The sequence below is a fragment of the Talaromyces atroroseus genome (genome assembly GCF_001907595.1).
Source record: "Talaromyces atroroseus strain IBT 11181 chromosome Unknown scaffold_2, whole genome shotgun sequence".
Taxonomy (NCBI): domain Eukaryota; kingdom Fungi; phylum Ascomycota; class Eurotiomycetes; order Eurotiales; family Trichocomaceae; genus Talaromyces; species Talaromyces atroroseus.
The window spans coordinates 937,109-957,209 of NW_017971434.1; the positions used below are offsets into that span (position 1 = coordinate 937,109).

General features: G+C 48.8%; 7 protein-coding genes across 7 annotated transcripts, besides 2 other annotated features; 5 read left to right on the plus strand and 2 right to left on the minus strand.

The window, feature by feature from the left end:
- Positions 1–428: 428 nt before the first annotated feature.
- UA08_02475 (hypothetical protein) lies at positions 429–3,227 on the plus strand (the record flags this gene model as incomplete). Its single annotated transcript, XM_020264521.1, has 1 exon — positions 429–3,227. One exon carries the CDS (start codon positions 429–431, stop codon positions 3,225–3,227), a length of 2,799 nt encoding a protein of 932 aa, XP_020122365.1.
- A 365-nt stretch (positions 3,228–3,592) lies between these two features.
- Positions 3,593–5,604, minus strand: UA08_02476 (hypothetical protein; the record flags this gene model as incomplete). Its single annotated transcript, XM_020264522.1, has 3 exons — positions 3,593–4,190; positions 4,247–5,073; positions 5,143–5,604. The coding sequence occupies 3 exons, from the start codon at positions 5,602–5,604 to the stop codon at positions 3,593–3,595; spliced, it is 1,887 nt and encodes a 628-aa protein (XP_020122305.1).
- Positions 5,605–5,668: 64 nt separating this feature from the next.
- Positions 5,669–5,802: a repeat region (Identified by RepeatMasker using a combination of RepBase library and repeat library created with RepeatScout).
- A 315-nt stretch (positions 5,803–6,117) lies between these two features.
- Positions 6,118–6,319: a repeat region (Identified by RepeatMasker using a combination of RepBase library and repeat library created with RepeatScout).
- Positions 6,320–6,637: 318 nt separating this feature from the next.
- UA08_02477 (hypothetical protein) lies at positions 6,638–8,047 on the minus strand (the record flags this gene model as incomplete). Its single annotated transcript, XM_020264523.1, has 3 exons — positions 6,638–7,683; positions 7,751–7,930; positions 7,987–8,047. The coding sequence occupies 3 exons, from the start codon at positions 8,045–8,047 to the stop codon at positions 6,638–6,640; spliced, it is 1,287 nt and encodes a 428-aa protein (XP_020122302.1).
- Positions 8,048–10,091: 2,044 nt separating this feature from the next.
- UA08_02478 (hypothetical protein) lies at positions 10,092–10,391 on the plus strand (the record flags this gene model as incomplete). The annotated part of the gene is made up of 1 exon (XM_020264524.1): positions 10,092–10,391. The coding sequence occupies one exon, from the start codon at positions 10,092–10,094 to the stop codon at positions 10,389–10,391; it is 300 nt and encodes a 99-aa protein (XP_020122303.1).
- Positions 10,392–10,934: 543 nt separating this feature from the next.
- UA08_02479 (hypothetical protein) lies at positions 10,935–12,899 on the plus strand (the record flags this gene model as incomplete). The annotated part of the gene is made up of 2 exons (XM_020264525.1): positions 10,935–11,595; positions 11,662–12,899. 2 exons carry the CDS (start codon positions 10,935–10,937, stop codon positions 12,897–12,899), a joined length of 1,899 nt encoding a protein of 632 aa, XP_020122373.1.
- Positions 12,900–13,255: 356 nt separating this feature from the next.
- UA08_02480 (hypothetical protein) lies at positions 13,256–14,721 on the plus strand (the record flags this gene model as incomplete). The annotated part of the gene is made up of 6 exons (XM_020264527.1): positions 13,256–13,731; positions 13,808–13,976; positions 14,039–14,315; positions 14,414–14,513; positions 14,596–14,664; positions 14,697–14,721. The coding sequence occupies 6 exons, from the start codon at positions 13,256–13,258 to the stop codon at positions 14,719–14,721; spliced, it is 1,116 nt and encodes a 371-aa protein (XP_020122374.1).
- A 1,470-nt stretch (positions 14,722–16,191) lies between these two features.
- UA08_02481 (hypothetical protein) lies at positions 16,192–17,034 on the plus strand (the record flags this gene model as incomplete). Its single annotated transcript, XM_020264528.1, has 3 exons — positions 16,192–16,224; positions 16,290–16,811; positions 16,909–17,034. The coding sequence occupies 3 exons, from the start codon at positions 16,192–16,194 to the stop codon at positions 17,032–17,034; spliced, it is 681 nt and encodes a 226-aa protein (XP_020121953.1).
- Between the last annotated feature and the right edge of the window lie 3,067 nt (positions 17,035–20,101).

A 20,101-nucleotide genomic window follows, 5' to 3' on the forward strand; every position in this document is an offset into this window, starting at 1 on the left:
GATGATAGAACAAGCCGATCTAGCATAACGAACTTATGTCTGTATACTCAGCATTGCGTCCTGCAGGAATTGGAATAAAAAGTATCAAGCATGCATAAAGTTATGAAGAAAATTTTGTTGGTCGTCGGTTCAGCGCGGAATGGCGGGGATCCGCAATCCCCAGTTAGTTAGTAGGCTGTGTACGGACTTCTTCGTTCTTCGTTCGCTCGCATTCAACCCAATCACTCGATGCTTCTTTCTTTCTTCTTTTTTTTCCCTCTGTACATACTTGGCCCGGCGGGTACCTACAGCAGTACATATGTGACCGTTTCGTGCCCGTCGTTCCGTTAACCCCGTCTATGACACTGAATATCAATCAATCTAGACGAACCCCCGTCCACATGGAAATTCGCCCTGCATAACAGAGCCCACACAGCGTGCTTCTGCCGATGGGGCCCGACACACTGCGCGGGCAGCCCCTTCCGCCATCGCACGAACCCAACCAGCAAGACGATCCATGGAGCAGCCCAGAGCAGCCCAAACTGTCCGACAGCGACGCCTCGCTGAGCTCCGACGAGAATGGCTCTGTCCGTCCGCGCACCGTGCCGGACGCAGAGGCTGATCGCGCCGACGATGTGATCGGGATCAGCATTGGCCGCGCCCAGAATCGCATGAAGGCGCGTCAGACGCCGGCAGAAGAAAAAAGTCGCGCCATTGAGAGCTCTGGCGGGTATTTCGACGCGATTCCGGACCCCGAGCCTCGTGATGGAGAAGAAGAAGAAGGAGGAGGAGGAGGAGGAGGAATGACTTTGCAATATCGTTCGCAGTTGACGGAGGAGCCGGAACAGCTTCTCGGCGACTTATCGGGCCCTACAACCCCAACACTAGCAACCCTAGCAACACTAGCAGCAGCAGCACAGGTGGATGGAAATAGGAAAGCTGAGAAATCGGTCCCAAAGAGCACCAAGCGGTACTCCCTTGGATTGTTGAAGTCAAGTCTGTCAGGACGGAGGCGTGCTATGTCCGGGGATTCGAATTATAGCTTGAAATTCAAGAAGCTCCTCCCGGACTTTAACCTGAGTCCGAATCGGCAGCATCACTCGCCAACCAAGGCTGATTCACCTGCCATGATGCGGTCCAGGTCTGCGAGTACTCCACAGGGGGCCGCAGGGCCGGACATAGAATCCGCCGCCATTGCTGGTTCGAATTCAAGCAGCACGAGCCATTTAAACGACGATGGTCTTGCAGCACTAGGCGCCATCCAGAGCTCGAGATCGCATTCGTATCATCGATATCCGGCCACAAAGAAGCGACCACCGTTGACTGTGCGACACTCGGTGTCGGACGAAAGCTTATATCTAAGGAGTCTCTCAAGAGTCTCAACGCTGGACCATCGTCCGCATTACGAGAATGTTCACTCGATGGTCAACAGCCGCTACAAGGCAATCAAGGACAGCCTGCAGGACTCAAGTAGCAGGATCTTCAGCATGCCTAGTTTCAATCTACCCGACTTCCGACATGAGTGGCACCCGGGACGGTTTCTCGGCGATTACCAGCGTAAAGATAATGTTTTGGGAGATGGTAGTAGTAGATTGGAAAACAGCGCTGCGGAAGTTAATGGCAATGCTGATTCCAGTGCTGCAACTTCCACAGCCCACGGTAACTTCAAGTCAAACACCAGACAGAATTCGATTTATCCCGGTTTAGACGAAGTAGCTTCAACGATGACGGGCGATGTAGTCGTCATGGGAGGCTACCGAGGCTCCATTCTCCGATCTGCGAAACCGCCACATCGTCAACTCTGGGTGCCTATGAAGGTGGGATTGAATATTCGAAAGGTCGATTTAGAAGTCGGATTAACGCACGAGGACGAGGAGCGTATGGAAGAATCAATTATTGCGAAAGAAGTCCTCTCCCACATTGGTCCGGTCGACATCTGCCGTCGGTTATTGCAGAGATTTCGCAAGTTTGAGAAATTGCGCAACGGCGCTATTCGTGTCTGGGACTACGGTTATGATTGGCGATTGAGCCCTCATTTGCTCTCGAAACGTCTGATTCAATACTTGGAGGGTCTGCCATGTAACGCGCCTGGTGTTTCACCGGAGAAACGAGGTGCCTATGTCATTGCCCACAGCTTGGGGGGCTTGATTACGAGACATGCTGTCAATCAGAGACCTGATCTTTTCGCGGGAGTTGTTTTCGCGGGGACTCCGCAACATTGCGTGAATATTTTGGGCCCCCTTCGCGATGGAGACGAGGTGCTACTGAGCTCCAAAGTCCTCACTGCCCAAGTTAATTTTACCATCCGGACCAGCTACGCCTTGCTGCCAGACGACGGGCGGTGTTTCATCAATAAAGACACCAAAGAAGAGTATCTAGTTGACTTTTTCGATGTGAAGAACTGGGACGAATATGCCTTGTCCCCCTGCATCAGACCGGCCTTGCCGCCCTCTGGGGGGGAAAATAAGAAGGGTCTAGGCCTGATCGATAACTTACCCAACTCACTCAGCACGCTGCCAAAGATCGGTCTGGGAAAGAGAATCTCCGTGAAGCTCAACGGCAGCAAGACAAAGGACCCATCATTTTCCTCGCCAGTGTCACCTCAGAAGCCACAAACAGCACGCGAGAAAGAGCAAGCGAGACATGTCCCCGGGCACAACGACGAAGAGAAGATATCAAAGCCAAGCGCACTAGTGACCGGGCAATTAACAGGCGGTTCGGTGGGGGGCATTATTGGGCCGAATACGGCCAGGACTCATAACACGACAAACGTCAACAGTCAACTTGCAACAGGCGTAGCAGCCTCTACAATCCCTCGCGAAGACGCGATTGCATACCTCGACCGCACGCTCAAAGAAGTGCGCCAATTTCGACAGGAACTGGCACATAACGAGTCACACCAAGACCACAATCGCTACCCGCCCTTTGCAGTCATGTATTCCAAAGCGCTGCCGACGGTGTACGGGGCGCGCGTCGCTTCCCGCGATGATATCAAGAGGAGCGATGCCTACGACGATCTGGCCTTTGCTGCTGGAGACGGCGTCTGTCTGGCCTCTGCAGCCATGCTGCCACCGGGCTATCGTGTGATCAAGCATGGCCTGGTGAAGAGTGATCGTGGTCATGTAGGGTTGTTGGGCGATCTGGAGGGTGCTGGCCAATGCATACTGGCTTTGGTGAGAGGCAGAGAAGCTGGTGTTGGGCTTGGGGCGTATGCGCCGTTGTCAACAGGGGGTGGGAAGAGCGATTGATTTTTTTTTATTATGCATGATATACACGCGAAGAATACCCTGTAAATATGCAAATACTGCATACATGATGATGCTATGAAAGTTAGAAATGTGGAATAGATCTTTTTTTATTATATACTTTAGTGCTCATCCCCCTCGCTGCGTTTTCCTCACGGAGTAGAACTGAGCCCTGTAATTAGATTAGTGAGTCTTATCGAATCTGGGGTCTGAACTACAAACAGATACGTGATGCAGTAAAACTGAGATATTCATATGGAACATATACGTAGATTTCTACTACTCGTAGCCTCTTTCCATATACTATAGATAAGACTACTGTAGGTGAAAAATCAACTTCATATGGGCGTTACAAGAGGCAACCATCCCTACTTCAACCCTAATTCCTCAATGAAAATATCCGCCGCTTTTTCACCCACCACCAACGCCGTATTGTTAGTATTCGCAGCAACGTTATGCGGTAGAATGCTCAGGTCTGCGATCCTCAGCGCTTCAACCCCATACACCCTTAGCCTGTCATCTACTACGCCGTTGTTGGCCAACGGCGCCATTTTACATGTCCCCATGGAATGCCATGTAGTGCCTACATTTGCACGTAGCCACGTTGCGAGAATGGCGTCGTCTTCGACTGTGTATTCGATATCTTGAATACTATCCGGATCGTGGTGGGTTACGTTGTCAATGCATGCAGCTTTGGACGTGGGTGGGAATGGGGGATGTCCCGAGACAACCTCGCCGCGATAGGTGTGCATGCGCCTGGCAATTTCACGCTGTTTTTTGTATGCCCACATGTGCTTTTTGATATCGATGTCGTCGGGGTCGGAAAAGAAGCCTGTTGAAAAGTCAAGCGCGTCGCTGGGCGAGGGTCCGGTTATATGTAGGTGCCCGCGCGAGTATGGATAAGCAGTGAAGACCGAGATTCCGACGTATTGCCCGGCTGGGATAATGGATGGATCACCTGGGAAGCTATAGGATTGTCAGTGTTACTGGGTTGGTATATCTAAGAAAGGCTGTATACGTACCCATTGATAAGTGACATCAACACCAATGGCTTATTCGGATTACTTGCATAATCACGCTTCCAGATGTTTTGGAATTCGGCTCCGATACCTGCTATATCAGTCTCCGATGGGCGTAGCTTGCAGGTGATGTCCTGGGTGTTCCAACCCAAGATTTTATCATTGTTCTTGAGAAGCTCCTCAACATTACGGCGACCCCCGGCGATTGCGTCGATCGTTTCTTCTGCGCTTAGGCTGCTCTTGTAAGGGTAAACAAGCAGTTCATGATCTTCGTATTCATGGCCAACTCCAGGTGTTTCTGCCACGATGGGAATTCCTGCTCGTTGCAAAATTTCGGGGCTTCCTATGCCAGATCTTTCGAGGACGGGCGGAGTTCCGAGGGCACCGCAGGAAACGATAACTAGTTTTCTTGCTCTGGCTTTTTGTACAGGAAGATTTTTGGATTCGTCGTTTCCTGGAGCGCCGGCGGATTTGGCTATATACTCGACCCCAGCGGCTTTTTTAGTATCACGATCGAACAGCACACGCACGATCTTGGATTCTAGAAGAACGTGGAGATTTGGATGCTTCCCGTCCTGCAATTTGGGGTGTAAGTATCTTGATGCTGCATCTTGTCGTTTCCCATCAGGCGAAATATAGCGCATCGCACGCTGGACTCCATTGTTTGCATCCAAGCTCGACAAATCGTCAATCTCGTTCCAGCCTACTTTCTCTGCCGCTTGAATAAAATCATTTTCGGACTTCAGGGCTCGATATGTGCCACTGGATACATGAATGGGCCCGCTAGAGCCATGGGTATCATTTGCTCCGGGGCCGTGATATGTCTCCAGCTAGAGAAACTACTTAGCCAAAAAGAAACACGCATAAATTGTAGTTGATATAGTAATCCAGGAAAGTACCTTTCGCAGGTACGGCACCATTTCCTCTGCCGACCAACCAGGCGTTCCCCACGAGTCAAAATCAGATCGTTGGGCACGACTATACATCAGTAGATTTGTCGATGAGCCTCCCCCGAGAACACCTCCGGATGGGACAATCAGTTTTCTGTCACCAAGTTGTTTTTCTGTGTTCGTCTGGTAGAACATGTTTGTTGTGCTGGTTGGCATTAGGTTGACCAAACAAAGAGCTGGCACAGACACCAGTGGTATATCATTGTTGGCACCGGCCTCGATGACAAGGATCGAGAGACCTGGGTCGGCTTCTGCCAGCCTTGCTGCTACAACACATCCCGTCGTGCCGCCTGGTTGTAGAATTAGTGGATTGATTGATTGTTTGGCAATTGGGGATATTCGTGACAGACCGCCCGCAATAATTACATCCACCTCGCTCAACTCCTCAGGCAGCGCAGTGTATATCGCCATTGTATAGTTGGTTAGCAGGACTTAGGTCAAGTAATAGTCTTAGATTCTGAGAGCGATGTTGAAGACGGATTTCGAGAGCAGCATGAACTCGTATGAACAATAACTAACAAATCTGCTTAACTAACTAAAAGAATGCGTACAAGGAGCCATTTCAAGCCATATTTATACTCTTCAGGGGGGTAACTAGGCCACGTAGCCTAGTAAGGATTTGACCTATTAGATAGGCCTGCTGAGCTTTGTATGCGGGGTCAGCTTACATGCTGAGTAATAGCTCAATCTGGTTAAGGTGATGAATATCTGCCAACAGATGTGGATAGAATATGGGTATATAATGTAAACTTATAGTTAGCAGGTTGTAAGCAAACGGGGTGGGGGGGTTAATATAGCGGACTATAGTGACAATCCTACTAAAATTCATTGACTAGATAGATAAATATATAGTAAAGTCTTCATAAACTTATACTGTAAATCTATAAATAGTTAGGTACATACCCAGCGCCCCCGGTACATGCAAGAACGCCACAGCCAATAGATAAGGAACGCTAATGCGTGGGAACAAAGGATTATCCGGGGTATACGCGCGGAGATTAAGACTAGTATAGCTATCAGAGCCATTTGTTAGTAAATAGATATGATGGAGGGATAACTATGTATATAAAAATACTGGTTTACTATGTACAGTATTTAGTTTTCTTCAGTTGCCTTGGATGAACCGGGGCATTCCTCTAGGAACTAAAGATATATAAAGAAGCACGAAAAACTTCAGAGACCCTGTAACTCTATCTAGGTTCCCTAGGGGATCATTTTTGTATCTATTATGATAGCTATGATCAAGTTGACTTTATATATATACTTTCCATAAGCTAATCATGCTTAGTGAGCACTTATGAAGTAATAACACAGCCCCCAGCATTTACCATGTAACGATGCTAAGCAGTATAGTGAGTTTAAGTTCTAGACTGTGAGCGAGACCGTAGCAAAATACTATACCAAAGAATAAGATGAGTACTTCCAACGCTGACTCCCATAAAGTCTATACAGGATCAACCTGGATCGCCCGAACCTTCCTTATTCTCCCCTTCAGAAACAACTCTGTGCCAATCGCCTCGGCCTCTCGAATCACACTCCCATTCTTCAGCAGCCACTGCCGACCGCCAGCACCCTGGCCTTCCTCTCCTTCCAACCTCCGCGCCACGACACGACTCGCCCAGAGCCTGAACTTAGCTGTGAACTTGTCCAACCTGTCAATATTCCTGTCCCTAACCGACTCATGAATCCACTCATTCGTATAGCCCACGGTATCATTCCCATCCACATACTGCAGCGGCGACCGAATCGCCCTGCCGAGTATAAGCCCTTCGAGCCAAACCTGCAAATCCCATTTCTCCTCTTTCCCCTGGCTCGTGGCCCACGAAACAAGCGCTTCTTCGACGATGGGCAGCGGGTCTGGGAAGAGGTAGTCGAGGTCGAACTCAAGTTGCTTGTCCTTGCTGCAATGCGCTATCATCCATGCAAGCGTGATGTTGGAGAGGCGCGGGTCTTCCTCGCCACCGCCAATGTCGGCGTGGGCGCCCGAGAACCAGACCTGCAGGAGTTCCTGGTCGGGCTGCTTGCAAGGGGCGTGCCAAAGGGTTGGCGCGAAGGCCTTGCGTTTCTCGTCGAGAGACAGCGCGTGAAATGCGTAGCGGATGTCCGGGGACAGGCGGGTGTTGGGCATTTCGAATTTCTCGCCGAAGAGCTTGCTGGTGATGCGGAAGTTGTGGAAGCCGACGGTGTCGAAGACGCCGATGAGTCGGATGGTGAAGCGCGGCAGATGGTCTCGAAACCCGAGCGAGGCGCGTGTTTCGTCGTCATAACTTAGGCGTTTCTTCTTGTAGTAGTCGTTGTAGATGATGGGGAAGTTGTCCATGCCTCGAGGCGTCAGGAGGCCCATGTCAGCGACTAGGCCTGCTACGGCGCGCGCTGTGTATGCGCCGCGCGAGAAGCCGAAGAAAAACAGCTCGTCGCCTTCTTCGTAGTTTTCAGCTATGAAGGCGTAGGCGGCTCGCACGTTAGCACTGAGCCCGGCTCCGGTTAAGCCTATGATGGGTCAGTCTCAGTATACACACTCTCTCCGGTCTATTCCGGTAGATTGGTAGAAGCATACCTCCCACGTACGAATCCAAAACTCCCGTGCCGACTCCCTTTTGATAGAAGGTGACTTGCGGGATGATTGTGCGCACCCCGTTCACGTTTACTTCGGCATGGGTCTTGAGCGCGCGCGCAATCCGAGTGATGTTGCTGAGCGGGTTGTTGATTTCCTCGGAGTTGCCATCTTCCCATGTTCCTGTATGCTGCGTATCAGAACAGACAGCCATCAATGAAATGAGGGACTAGGCGCACCGTCGCAGCACACAATGAGGCGCTTGCTCAGAGAGACTCGGGGTTCTGAAACACTTCCCATGGCGGATATGTAAGACCTTAATTCAGGGTTCTCTGCCCTCCGAACGAGAAAGAACCAAAATCCGCTGGCGCTCTTTATTTATTTATACCAGACCACCCATGTTGCACGAACGTCCGTGTGGAGAAACACGCTCCGTCGTTCGTGAAGCAATCGATCGTAGAGCAAGCATATTGGGGCAAATTGATGCCGGCTGCAGCTGATCGGCAAATCCTGGCCCGGTTGTGAACAGCGTGAACAGCGTGAATGCCCCTGATGCTCTATTTATTGGCTCCAGACCGCTGTGGCTTGAGCTGAACGGACTGGCAAGAAAATCCACTTTGCTGCTGTGTCGGTCTTAGCGCTGCAGGCGTTATGCACATTGCTGCACTCTAGGCGATTTAGTGGGAGTAGCCGTGGACTAGTCGGCTTCGCCTAGCCTATTGACCTGTTCGTGAACGAGAAACGAGACGGCTCATTTTCTGATTGCTTTGCTCGCTATTTGTCTGATTTCTGACCCGGCTGAACGTGCGCATTCGAGCAGCCTGATTTATATATGCGGCGTGTCCGTACGCAGTGCAATTGGCCCGTCAAGTGAACTATAACAGGCTGCATGGCGTCGATTAGATGCATTTATTCAGCTGTTGAGTTCCCTTGAGATTCTGCTAGTGAACTAGTAATATAAAATCCTGGCACAGATCGTCAATTCCATCTACGTCGATGCATTATTAAATGGTGTCGTCCATTTGAAAAACAGTTAACTCGGCAGTCCTAAACCTACAACATTCTTCTACTTATCTTGGGATCCGTTGTATCTTTTCCCATATGTCAGCCCTTCGTGACCGTACATATTGGCTTTTTATGTTAATTTAAATTTTTTCGCAGGGCGGGATTTAAAATATTTCCTCAGATGGCAAGGACTGCCCTCGAAAAGAATATAAATGTCAACTACCTAAACTGGCACGCACGCGGCATAATCAACTTAGGGCTAAAGCACAGGCTTTTTCCGTAAGAGGCAACAGTCGAGTCCCACACTCAAACCTTGAAAACCAAAATAGAGCTTACTGCGTGAGATCTTGGGTGTCCCCATAGGCCAGGCAGACTGGATTCTGTGTGATTACTTGGTATTTAAATAATTATATTTGGGCAAGAGAGCGAAGTGACGAATAATTCTATATTCTCTCAGTAGAAACAAGGCTTAAACGCCAGCCCTAGCGTCCAAGCACTCCATACATATCAGAGTTGAATCATCACGCTGCTTCAATTAGATTTCATATATATGTATATATTCTTATATAAAGGCATCATTTTTGGAAATGAGAGTGAAGTGGCCAATCTTCGTGATTTGCTTGATAAAAGCAAGGGTTTAAAGACAGCCATAATTGTGTTGGACCAGCGCACCGCTCAAACTACGTAGTGTACAAGCAGATATGTGAACTTCAAAAAGATAATCCCTTCGTTCCCTCCCCATTGTGATGGAACAAATGATGCACATCTCAGCAAGCCATGAGTTGGTCAAAGGTATCAGAACGCCGCTGGGGAACGCCCCTGGAATGGCATGGAAGGCTACTTTGTGTTTGCAGAGAAGCTGTCGATGGTCGCCATCACTATTGCATCCGCTCTTGCATTAAGATAGACCTACACCTCCGCGGTGATACAGACGATGAGAAGCACAAAGAGGACGCACTCCGCTAAGCATGGAAGCAACTGCGCTATGAGCAGCCACAGATTCAGAAGATCTATACCGCACCCCAAACCCTATACAACAAGCCACGCTCTATTATATTCCGCGCTCATCCGAACTCGTTCTCCGTGCCCACCATTGCTCCCTCGACGGCATCGGCACCCTAATGTTCTGGCTCGTTTAATTTCCGGTCTTTCCTTGCTGAGCCATATAACACGAGCCGCTATGCGTCCTCCTTATTTTATCAGCCCTGGCCTCTCACCTTTAATCTTCCCGCCTCCTTTAGCGAGCTCTCCCATGCCCTGAACACGTACTACAAGACTACTTTCCAAGACAACCCCGAGGCGCGGTTCCGTGACCAATTCCTTGCGCGACATCGCCCAAATGCCGGAATTCCTGGCCAACCCTGCATCATGCCATGCGATGATTGGTAGCCTGGGTATAACGGAAAAGTATCTGCAGCACAGCTATGGAGGTGGCGATGACGATGCGGCGACTATCACTGTCCGCGATCTGGAGTTTGGCATTGAAGTTGTCCTTGGCATGAGCATGTTGTTTGTATACACGTTCCGTGACCAGCTGCGGCTGAACTATTGTTTTAATGATGGGTCTGAGGAGCCATCGAATATTCAGACGTACTTGGATCAGACGCTGAGGGTCTTGGTGGAGGAGTTGTTAGGTTGAGCTTGTGTATTACTGAAAGAGTTTGTAGTCACAAGAAAATTGAGTATCAACGACCTAGGTCATACAGCTTTTTAATCTACTAGTCTAATACCACACAATATAAGTATGCTTAATGTCAGTGTCTATTATTCTTGTCTGCTCAGAAGCTAGTTAGCATCGACCAAGTCTTTATTGCCTCCACTGTCTCCATCAACTTATCAAGAAACGTAAGTACATGTACTCTTGTGTATATTGAGTTTCTGGACGACGATACCGAGCACAGAGCGCACTCACGCATGCTACGCAGTGACCGCTTCTTGCTGCATTTGATGTGTAGATGCATGTAAATCCACGTATCACAATCCCCGCACGATTTCGTATATGGGTGTTGGAATTGGATAAATCATGTGTTCTTTGCCTGTCCTGCAGCTCAACGTATAAAAAGCTCGCTTCCGCCGGATACATCTGTAGACCTCACCGCAACTAGACGAAAATCTGACCTATCTTGTAATAACCTCATTGATCCCCCATATACATCGATCAACTGCGACCTAAGAAATTAACATGGCTACCACCCTAACAGGACAGTCCACCACTGCCACAATTCCATCCAAAGACCGCATTGAGCCGGGCTCTGTCAATGTTTCCATTGGCAAGTTTCCGCCAACGGCCTCTTCTGATTTCTCAACGTCTGCAGGCGACATTGCGGCCAAACTAGTTGCCGAGTTTAACGAAGCACTTAGTCAGAAAAATGCCCAGGTCGTGTCGCAGCTGTTCTTACAGCATGGCTACTGGCGTGATCATCTCGCACTCTCATGGGACTTTCACACCTTGATTGGGCGCGACAAGATTGCCAGCTTCCTGGGCCAAGGGATTCGTCTTTCCCAGATCGAGCTGGATTATTCATCCCCCGTGCGAGCGCCACATTTTGGTCCCATTGACGGCGGTCTGGGGGAGGTTAAGGGTGTTGAGTTCTTTGTGAAGTTCACAACTGAACTTGGTTCGGGGGTAGGCATTGCTCGAGTCGCCGAGGAGTCAGCGGGACAATGGAGATTCTTTTTGTTGTCAACGACACTCTCTGATTTAACTGGACATGAGCGGCGTATCCGTCACAATCGACCAATTGGTGTGCAACATGGAGCTGACTCGCGTCAACACAATTGGAAGGAGATGCGTGATGCGGAGAAGAATTTCGAGGGCAATGAGCCGCAAGTGGTTGTTATTGGTAGGTTTTGGAGGGAACTCGCCCATGGTGTGTGAAAGGCCTACTGACAATTGTATCAATGTATAGGTGCCGGACAGGGAGGGCTGAGTGTTGCAGCGTGTTTGAAGATGCTAGGTGTCGAAACCCTGGTTATTGATCGTGAGGAGCGCGTCGGGGATAACTGGCGGAACAGATATCGTCATCTCGTACTGCACGATCCTCTATGGATGAATCATTTGCCCTACCTACCGTTTCCATCATCATGGCCAGTTTTCATACCGAAGGATAAAATGGGAGACTTTCTGGAGGCGTACGCTACGCTCCTGGATCTTAATGTTTGGACAAAAACGAGTCTGGTGTCCTCTTCGTGGGACGACGGCACCAAACAGTGGTCTGTCACCGTGGAGAGAAAGCAGCATGACGGAACTAAAGAAACACGTACCTTCCGACCTCATCATGTCATTCTCGCTACCGGGCATTCAGGTAAGAAGTATTTCCCTAGCATAAACGGACTGGATACCTTCCAGGGAGATGTTTTGTGCCACAGCTCCGAGTTCAAGGGCGCGCGGCCAAACGCCCAAGGAAAGAAAGCCGTGGTGGTCGGCTGCTGCAATTCCGGACACGATATTTCGCAAGATTACTACGAGCAGGGTTACGACGTGACTATGGTCCAGCGAAGCTCGACTCTGGTTGTTTCGTCCGAGACTCTGGTTGCTACTCTCAAGGAGCTCTATGACGACGATGGCCCAGCCACTGAAGATGCCGACCTGTGCCTCCTGAGCCTGCCTTCGGAGATTTTCAAGGCCGTCCAGATTGGAGTAACGCGTAAATTCACGCATGTGGACAGAGAACTCTTGGAGGGTCTAGATAGAGCGGGCTTCAAGATTGACCAGGGGCCGGACGATGGCGGAATATACATCAAATACTTCCAACGCGGCGGTGGCTATTACATCAACGTCGGCACGAGCAAGTTGATTATCGACAGAAAGATCAGAATCAAGCAAGGACAAGAAATCACGCGGATCCTGCCACACGGGATTGAGTTTGCGGATGGCTCGGTTCTGGAAGCAGACGAGATTGTCTTTGCTACTGGGTACCAGAACATGCACAGCGAGGCAAAAAGCATCCTTGGCGATGCCGTTACGGATCGTATTGGAAATGTCTGGGGGTATGATGAGGAAGGGGAATTGAGGTCTCTGTGCAGGCCCAGCGGTCACCCTGGGTTCTGGTACATGGGCGGCAATCTGTTGCTGTGTCGATATTTCTCAAAGCTCTTAGCTTTGCAGATCAAGGCCATTGAGGAGGGACTGAACACGAGAGACTAGGCCGTTGTCTTGACAGCAAGACACTGCTAGAGCTATGCTATGAATGTTGAAACTATTTACAGCGAAGAAAAGGAGTAAATCCAGGTGTCGTCGCGTAAGTTCACCAATCACACGCCTCAATTGGCGGTGTGTCCCAGTCCGGCAGGTGGGGCAGTATATGGGCCTCTGATTGGCTAGAGTCAAAGATATCGGCAACAGCCAATCAGGCCGCCATCAGGCAAACCTCCAAGAGATATTAACTGATATTAACTTAGCTTCGGAGTAATCTGGGCTGACTCACAAGCTTTCTCTTTTGCCAATCCCTTCACTGCTCGATGTGGGCAACCGTGTGAATAGGAGAAAAGAAGAGGAGCAAGATGCCCGCCGACTCAGTCAATGTCATTGTCCTGGGCGCCGGAGTAAGCGGACTGACAACCGCTCATAGCCTGCTCTCACACTATTCAGTGTCACCGCAGAATGCCATCAAAAAGCTAAACATCACCATCGTCGCCAAACATCTGCCCGGCGACATCAATCAAACAGAGTACTGCTCACCACAAGCAGGCGCCAATTGGCGCTCGTTCCAGCCGGAGCTCAATCAACACGCGAAATGGGACAAGGTTGCTTTTGAGCGCTTTCTGGAGATTGCTCGCGAGTCGCCTGAAAGCGGCGTCAAGCGGTTTCCCATGAGGTTGGTGTTTGGAGACGACGATGAAAGGCGGCAAAGAGATCAACTGTGGTTTGCCGATTTGGCCGGTGGCATTGTCGATGTGCCGAAGCACGAGCTGCCAGAGGGAACATGGGGGGTTGACATGGTCACTTTCATGTTCAATCCGGTTGTTTATTGTAATTGGTTTGTTTCGCTTGTGCCGTGCTTCGCTTGGATATGTTGCCCTTCCAGGATAAAGATGGCTGACGTCGAATCCTAGGCTATATGCAAGCTTGATGAAAAGAGGTGTCAAAGTCATTCGGCGCTCTTATGACCATATCGATAGCTTGCTCTCAGACTTTCCGGATACCGCTGCCGTCTTCAACTGCACGGGCCTGGGTGCGAGACACCTTGGTGGTGTAGAGGATGGAAAAGTGCACCCGACAAAAGTAAGTCTATCTCTCATATGTGTTGAAGTTATATTGGATCTCCAACTCACGAGAAACAACAGGGCCAAACGATCCTCCTTTCTGAGCCCAAAGTCCCACTAGAGAGGATGTACATATGGACGCAACCCTCTGTGATGGGCCCGAACGAGTTTTCGCACGTGTTTCCCCGACCGCTTGGGGGCGGAGTCATCATCGGGGGTGTAGCCTTGCACAATGACTGGGATGAGTCATTCGACGTTTCCCGGGTTGACCGAATCAAGCAACGGGCATGTCAGCTAGCACCTGAATTAGGCAAGCCGGAAGATTTACAGATTGTCCGGCATAATGTCGGACTGCGGCGTGAGTTTCCTTGTATTTCTTTTTGTCTTTATTTCACTGTTCAATGAGGGATTTATTACATGTCTTGGGCACTAACAATGAATCTATTTTGAATATAGCGAGCCGTGATGGAGGCCCCAGGGTTGAGATTGAAGAGCACAATGGGAAGTTTTTGATCCATAATTACGGTGTTGGTGGTAGTGGATATCAATCATCATGGTGAGTTCCTAGTGTAACTTGAGTATCCTCTTCATAATCATACAAAATATTTCTTTGGGCATTATCTAACTACAATGAATAGGGGCATGGCTGAACATGCTGTTGCTTTGTTTGCTCAGAAGGTGGGTTTGAGTATTCAGCAGGCAAAGCTGTGAGTAGATAGGATACCAACAGGTCAAAAAGGTATTCTGTGACTTATAATGACTAAACATTTAGCAAGTTTTCTCAATAAACTGCATTATCATCGCATTGTTCCAATTTTGCCCCTTCTTATTTTTCTAGACATCTCTCCTTTGGTTGTTCTTGCCACTAAAGGTGTTGTTGACAAATTCTTTGAGTCCATGCCACTATGGGACAAACGAACTGACAATAAGTTAGGAGTGGAAATTCTGTTATCGCCATATTTTTGAATGATCCAACAAACAGTGACAAGACTAGCGGCATCTTGTCCACAGGTCCGGGTAAATGCGATGCCTGATGTAGCACCGTCATGGACCTTGGGAAATACATTATTGCCTTGGTGGCTTGACTAATTGAGCATGCTCGATTCTTAGTGGCTGGCGTCTGGATCAGAGATAGACAAACCTTAGGGTCACCAGGGATATGCTTCACAATTATCGGGAATGTCCGTCAACTCTGTCATGCACAACCATACTGAGCTTCCAAATGCATCCAATAAGAGTCCAGGTCTCTGTTGCTCGTCTTTGTCTGGGAAACAGATTTTTTTTTTTCTTTTTTTGCCCAACACGTGGGATATCCACACCAAATTGACCTCACAGACGTCAGGAGATGCAGTGCAGACTTTCCTAATCAGGAACACCGATATGGATGCCTACTTATTGCGGTGAATATTCGTCTACTTGATTCATTCACCGAATATATACTGACAAAGACTATGCTCTCACCGAAGGCAGCCATGTTATAACATCAATGGATTTTGATGTCATTTTCACTCACGCTTTGTTCACCTTTGAGACATGGGCAACCAGTGATGTTACTATTGCTATTCTTGTCTGCCGGTGACAAACGCGTATTCAAAAATCAACCAATTGACGCTTGGAATGCGCCTGCCTGCACTGAGGCAGAAGCGAAAAATCTTGCCACCCTGGTGCCAGGATTCGAATATAAAAGAGACCCAAATCCCCCAGCTTGAGCTTCTTCTTCTTCTTCTTCCTCAACAGCAGCAACTACTACTACAAAGCTCCTCTTCTCTCTTTTACTCATACAAAAGGAAAGGAGCAACACATTCCTCTTATATATATTGAACCCCAACACTCATATCAATATACAACTATGCAACAACTTCATCCAAGTTTACCTGCCTTCTACAGCATCAAAAGGCATGCAAAGTATTCCAACAGCCCTACAGCCTTTCTCCAAGGGTACATACCACACATCGACACTGGGCTTCATGTATTTCATTCATTTTTCTCATCTTCTTGATTTTTTCTTTACCTCTCTTCTCGCTCTGCATTCTATCTGAAAGCCATCTTGTATGTTTTCACCTTGTCCTTCATTCTCCTAAAGTTGGCTAATAAGCATTTTTTGAGCAAGGCCAAAGCAGAGGCAATAGTGCATCGACATCGCCGTGAACATACCAGCACCCAAGGCCTCCGTGCGTAGCATCAAGCTGCATTTGTAAGCATCGTGCTTCATGTTGCCACATTCAGCCACACTCATGGACTATATGTTGTGGAACTTGATCTATTTGGTGAGCACTCCTCATGACTTATCACAGTCATTGACGCCAATTTGATAATGCTGACATGTATCTAGTTCTATGGGCTTTTCAATGATACCGAGTCATCGAAGGTCGCTATGCAAGACCGAAGGGTCAGCCATCATGGACTATCAGCTCTCGTCTTTACGAGCTGCATCCTGTATGCCTCAAAGTACAGTATCTTTCCGACAATCGACCTCTGTATATCTGGGTACGAGCCACTCATTGACTTGGCATGCAAAATCGAGCCCTTGGAGCCAAACGCAACTCCATCCATGTTCACAGAGAACCCGACAACTCTTAGATCAACATTGAATGTTCTCGGTCCACTACATCGCAGACTGGCTCTGCAACTCGTTGATGTGCAACTGACGCAGGAACTATCGAGTCGCTGCAAGACAAATTCGTGCGAATTATTTTTCCTAATATGGTTATTGTCGAAGATCAGAACCATCATCGCATCCGCCTGCGCTTCTGAAATGAGAACGCGTTCGGTACGCAGCTGCAGCATCCAAGTCTATCAACAGCAGACACGAGGATCTGGCTCGACAAATCTTCTTTGGAATATCTGCATTATGGTGAGTTGTTCATTATTCTGTTTCCTCTCTTCTCTCTTTCATCTCTCTTTCTTCCTCATCCTTCCTCGCTTCTATATGAGCTAACATTCTCTGGTAGGCCATCGACCAACGTGAAAACAAGCGCCACCGGTCTATCTGCGTTGGCAACAACAACAAGTTCAGCAGCGTCATGGAGAAGACGAGTACGAGCTTCTCATCCGCCATGTTGGCCGACCTATTATAGCGGTCAGCATTATCCAGTGTGACAGAACAACCTGTTACGCAACGAACACCTTCAGGATCATGAGACTAAAAAGTCGAAATTACCAGCCCAGCCTCTGATCCTCGTGAAAATGTTTAATCATGAGAAGTGGCCGTCTTCTCCATGCTTGTCCACCCGATGCCGATTCTGACACATCTGTGCTGCCTATGGGATCGACAATAGTACCTTTGGGCATTCAATGCAAGGAGCAGACATTGTTGAACTGACGATGGCGGTGCAATATTATGCGCGATATGGTTTTCGAATATCACGCACGTGCCGTCCGACAAATACCAGCTATATTATGGGTATGCCGCTTCCCATATAGCATTCGATAAGGAGACAGTACTGGAACGGCATCGGGGCGGGGGAACCAGACAGAACCCCCCCGGATGTTGTTGAACTGTCGATGGTGGTGCAATATTGTGCGTGAAATGATTTTCAACCACCACGCATTTGTTGATTGTGGTTCATCGCCCATCCCTTGACGGTACCTATAACGTTGTTGCAGCAGCCCCAGCATCACCGGATGTTGTTGAACTGGCGATGGTGGTGCAATATTATGTGCGCGAAACAGTTTTGGTGTTTGATCAAAAAGTCCCGACAGTTTCGCTCGCTTCTTTCTCGGCGAGTGCATCGCATTGACCGATTATTGCCAGTTATCGCTCACTTTCGAAACACCGACCAACAATGGAATGGCATCGGGGTCACCAGGCAGGACCTCAGGATGTTGTTGAACTGCCGATGGTGGTGGTGCAATGTTACGTGAAACAAGCATTGGCTGATCATTGCTGTGCATCAACCTTCCCTGACTAGCAGCGGAATGCAATATCTTTCCGCTAAGGTAGAGGATGTTGTTGAACTGTATGCGGCGGTGTACTATTGTGCTTGGAATGATCTTCCGATGCCACGCATTCACTGCCTGGCAGATCCTCGGTTTGTTGCGCTGCGTGAACCGAACCCCAGACTTGCAAAGATTCAAGGCCGAAATAGTACCCGACTCTTTCTGCTCTTGCAGCGCCCAGGATGTTGTTGAACTGGATGCGGCGGCGTACTATGGTGCTTGAATTGATCTTCCGGTACCACACATTGGACTGTCCGATGCATCCTCAGTATGTTGCGGTGCCTTGGATCCTGGCATGCTTTCTCTATCTCGTTATTTCTAGCCTTAGCCTTGTTTTTCATTTTGACTGACGAAGCTATCCTACTAGATTGCAGCTTAGAGGACCTCGCTTTCCTTGCCCAATGCTACTTGGATCACTCAATATTGATCTTGAACAATCCAAATTTCTCCTCTAGTAGAGCCCTCTCTATCAGCATCTCTAGGGTATATCTACTATGCGAATCAATGATACCCAGCCACTGATTTCATGGACTACACACAGAAGGCTGATGGCTTTCGAATGAGTCAATTCAAAAACACAGATGGTATCAAATGAACCAAAGGCCAGCGAAGAGTCAATACTAGAATACCACCTAGATCCTCGTGCTTTCGCCGCGCTCAGGATGTTGTTGAACTGTATGCGGTGGTGGAGTTTGCCATCCAGGTGCAGTGGCCCACCAACGAATTCAAAACTGCTCTTCCATGCAACGGGGATTACGACGAAAGGACTAGTCTACGATCCCTGAGATTTCCAATGGAAGTGACATGTATTGGCATATCATCCGACTTGAAAGAGTCACGATCATGTGTGTGGCTTCTCTTCGACCTTCGAGATGAATTTCGACTTTCACTTGTGCAGAGTTTTCATTTACTTTTTGGCACTCGCATGCATGTTCCTTTCTTCAGCAATCAATCTGGACCTCCGATAATTGAGGCGCGGACAAGATTGAAAATGGGCAAACTACAGAGCATGCCATCGATGAAAAGTCAAATCGCTGTTGAACTGCTTCTGGCGGTATGCCGCCCAGCAGTCGGTACTATCATGCGAATCAACAGGATAGTGCCAGAGCTCTTTGACGCGCCCTCCCCGGATGTTGTTGAAATGCATGTTGCAGCGCTGGCAATTTGACGACGCCATGACATTGCCTTGCTTCTATTTGGGATTCCCGTACCTCTACGGTGACCTCAAGGAGCACCACAAGCTCCTCCTTGACGAGGTGGCGTTATCATGCGAGTATGATATGCGGGCCAGCATAACAGCAGAATGCAGCGCACAAAAAAGTGCGCATGCATACCAAAATCATTGAAGGCATTGCTAACGATGACACTTTGCCTGAATCTTTCTCTCCTGGTGTTGCAGCACAGACTCTGCACCTAGGTGAGCACAACGCCAATAATATCGAGCGAAAGCGGAGGCTCGGCTTCAAATGTTCACAACGAACTGGAAGCACGATCTGCGCGCTGGCGGACGTGCCTTGCCAGGAGCTCATCAAATTTTGGTGGGACGCTGTCGGGCAGTAGTCAACAATTCGTCACTTAAAACATCAGCAGTATGCCCTTTGGCAACGCCGATGCCCTTGCACACGCGGCTCTTCCGAAGCAGAATGCAAATGAAACCAGGCAAATCTGATAGGATCGTTGAAAAGACCAAGTCTATCATGATATCCTTCAAAGGGTCGAACTTCTAGGCTGACATTCCAGAACTTGGCTAGAAAAAGACGAGTCGTCAAGGTCCACCAACCTTGCCAGGAGCTATAAAAGCTGCAAAGACGTATCGAGAGCGGCAAAACACGATGAACATAGCAAGATATCCAGGAAAGTCCTGTTCCTATGTATGCAATGATGACCCTGAAAATACCGAAGTTGCTCCTCGATGATGCCCAAACGGTCTCATGGTCATGCGATTTCCGATAATGGCTATCAGTGTTTGGCTCACTTCCTAGCGAGCATTTTCAGCAAATCGTCGAACATATAGCTGCAACGAATGAGTGCGGGCCAATCTCCTGCACCAAAGCCAGAGTTCCGCCGGGGTTCGGCAAGGATGTTGTTGAACTGGATGTGGCGGTGTATTTACTGTGCAATCAACGTGACCTTTGCGAGCAGGACAGATCAGTAGTGAGCCTGACTGTTCTCGCAATATGATATTCTCCAGTCTAACTTTTGTTT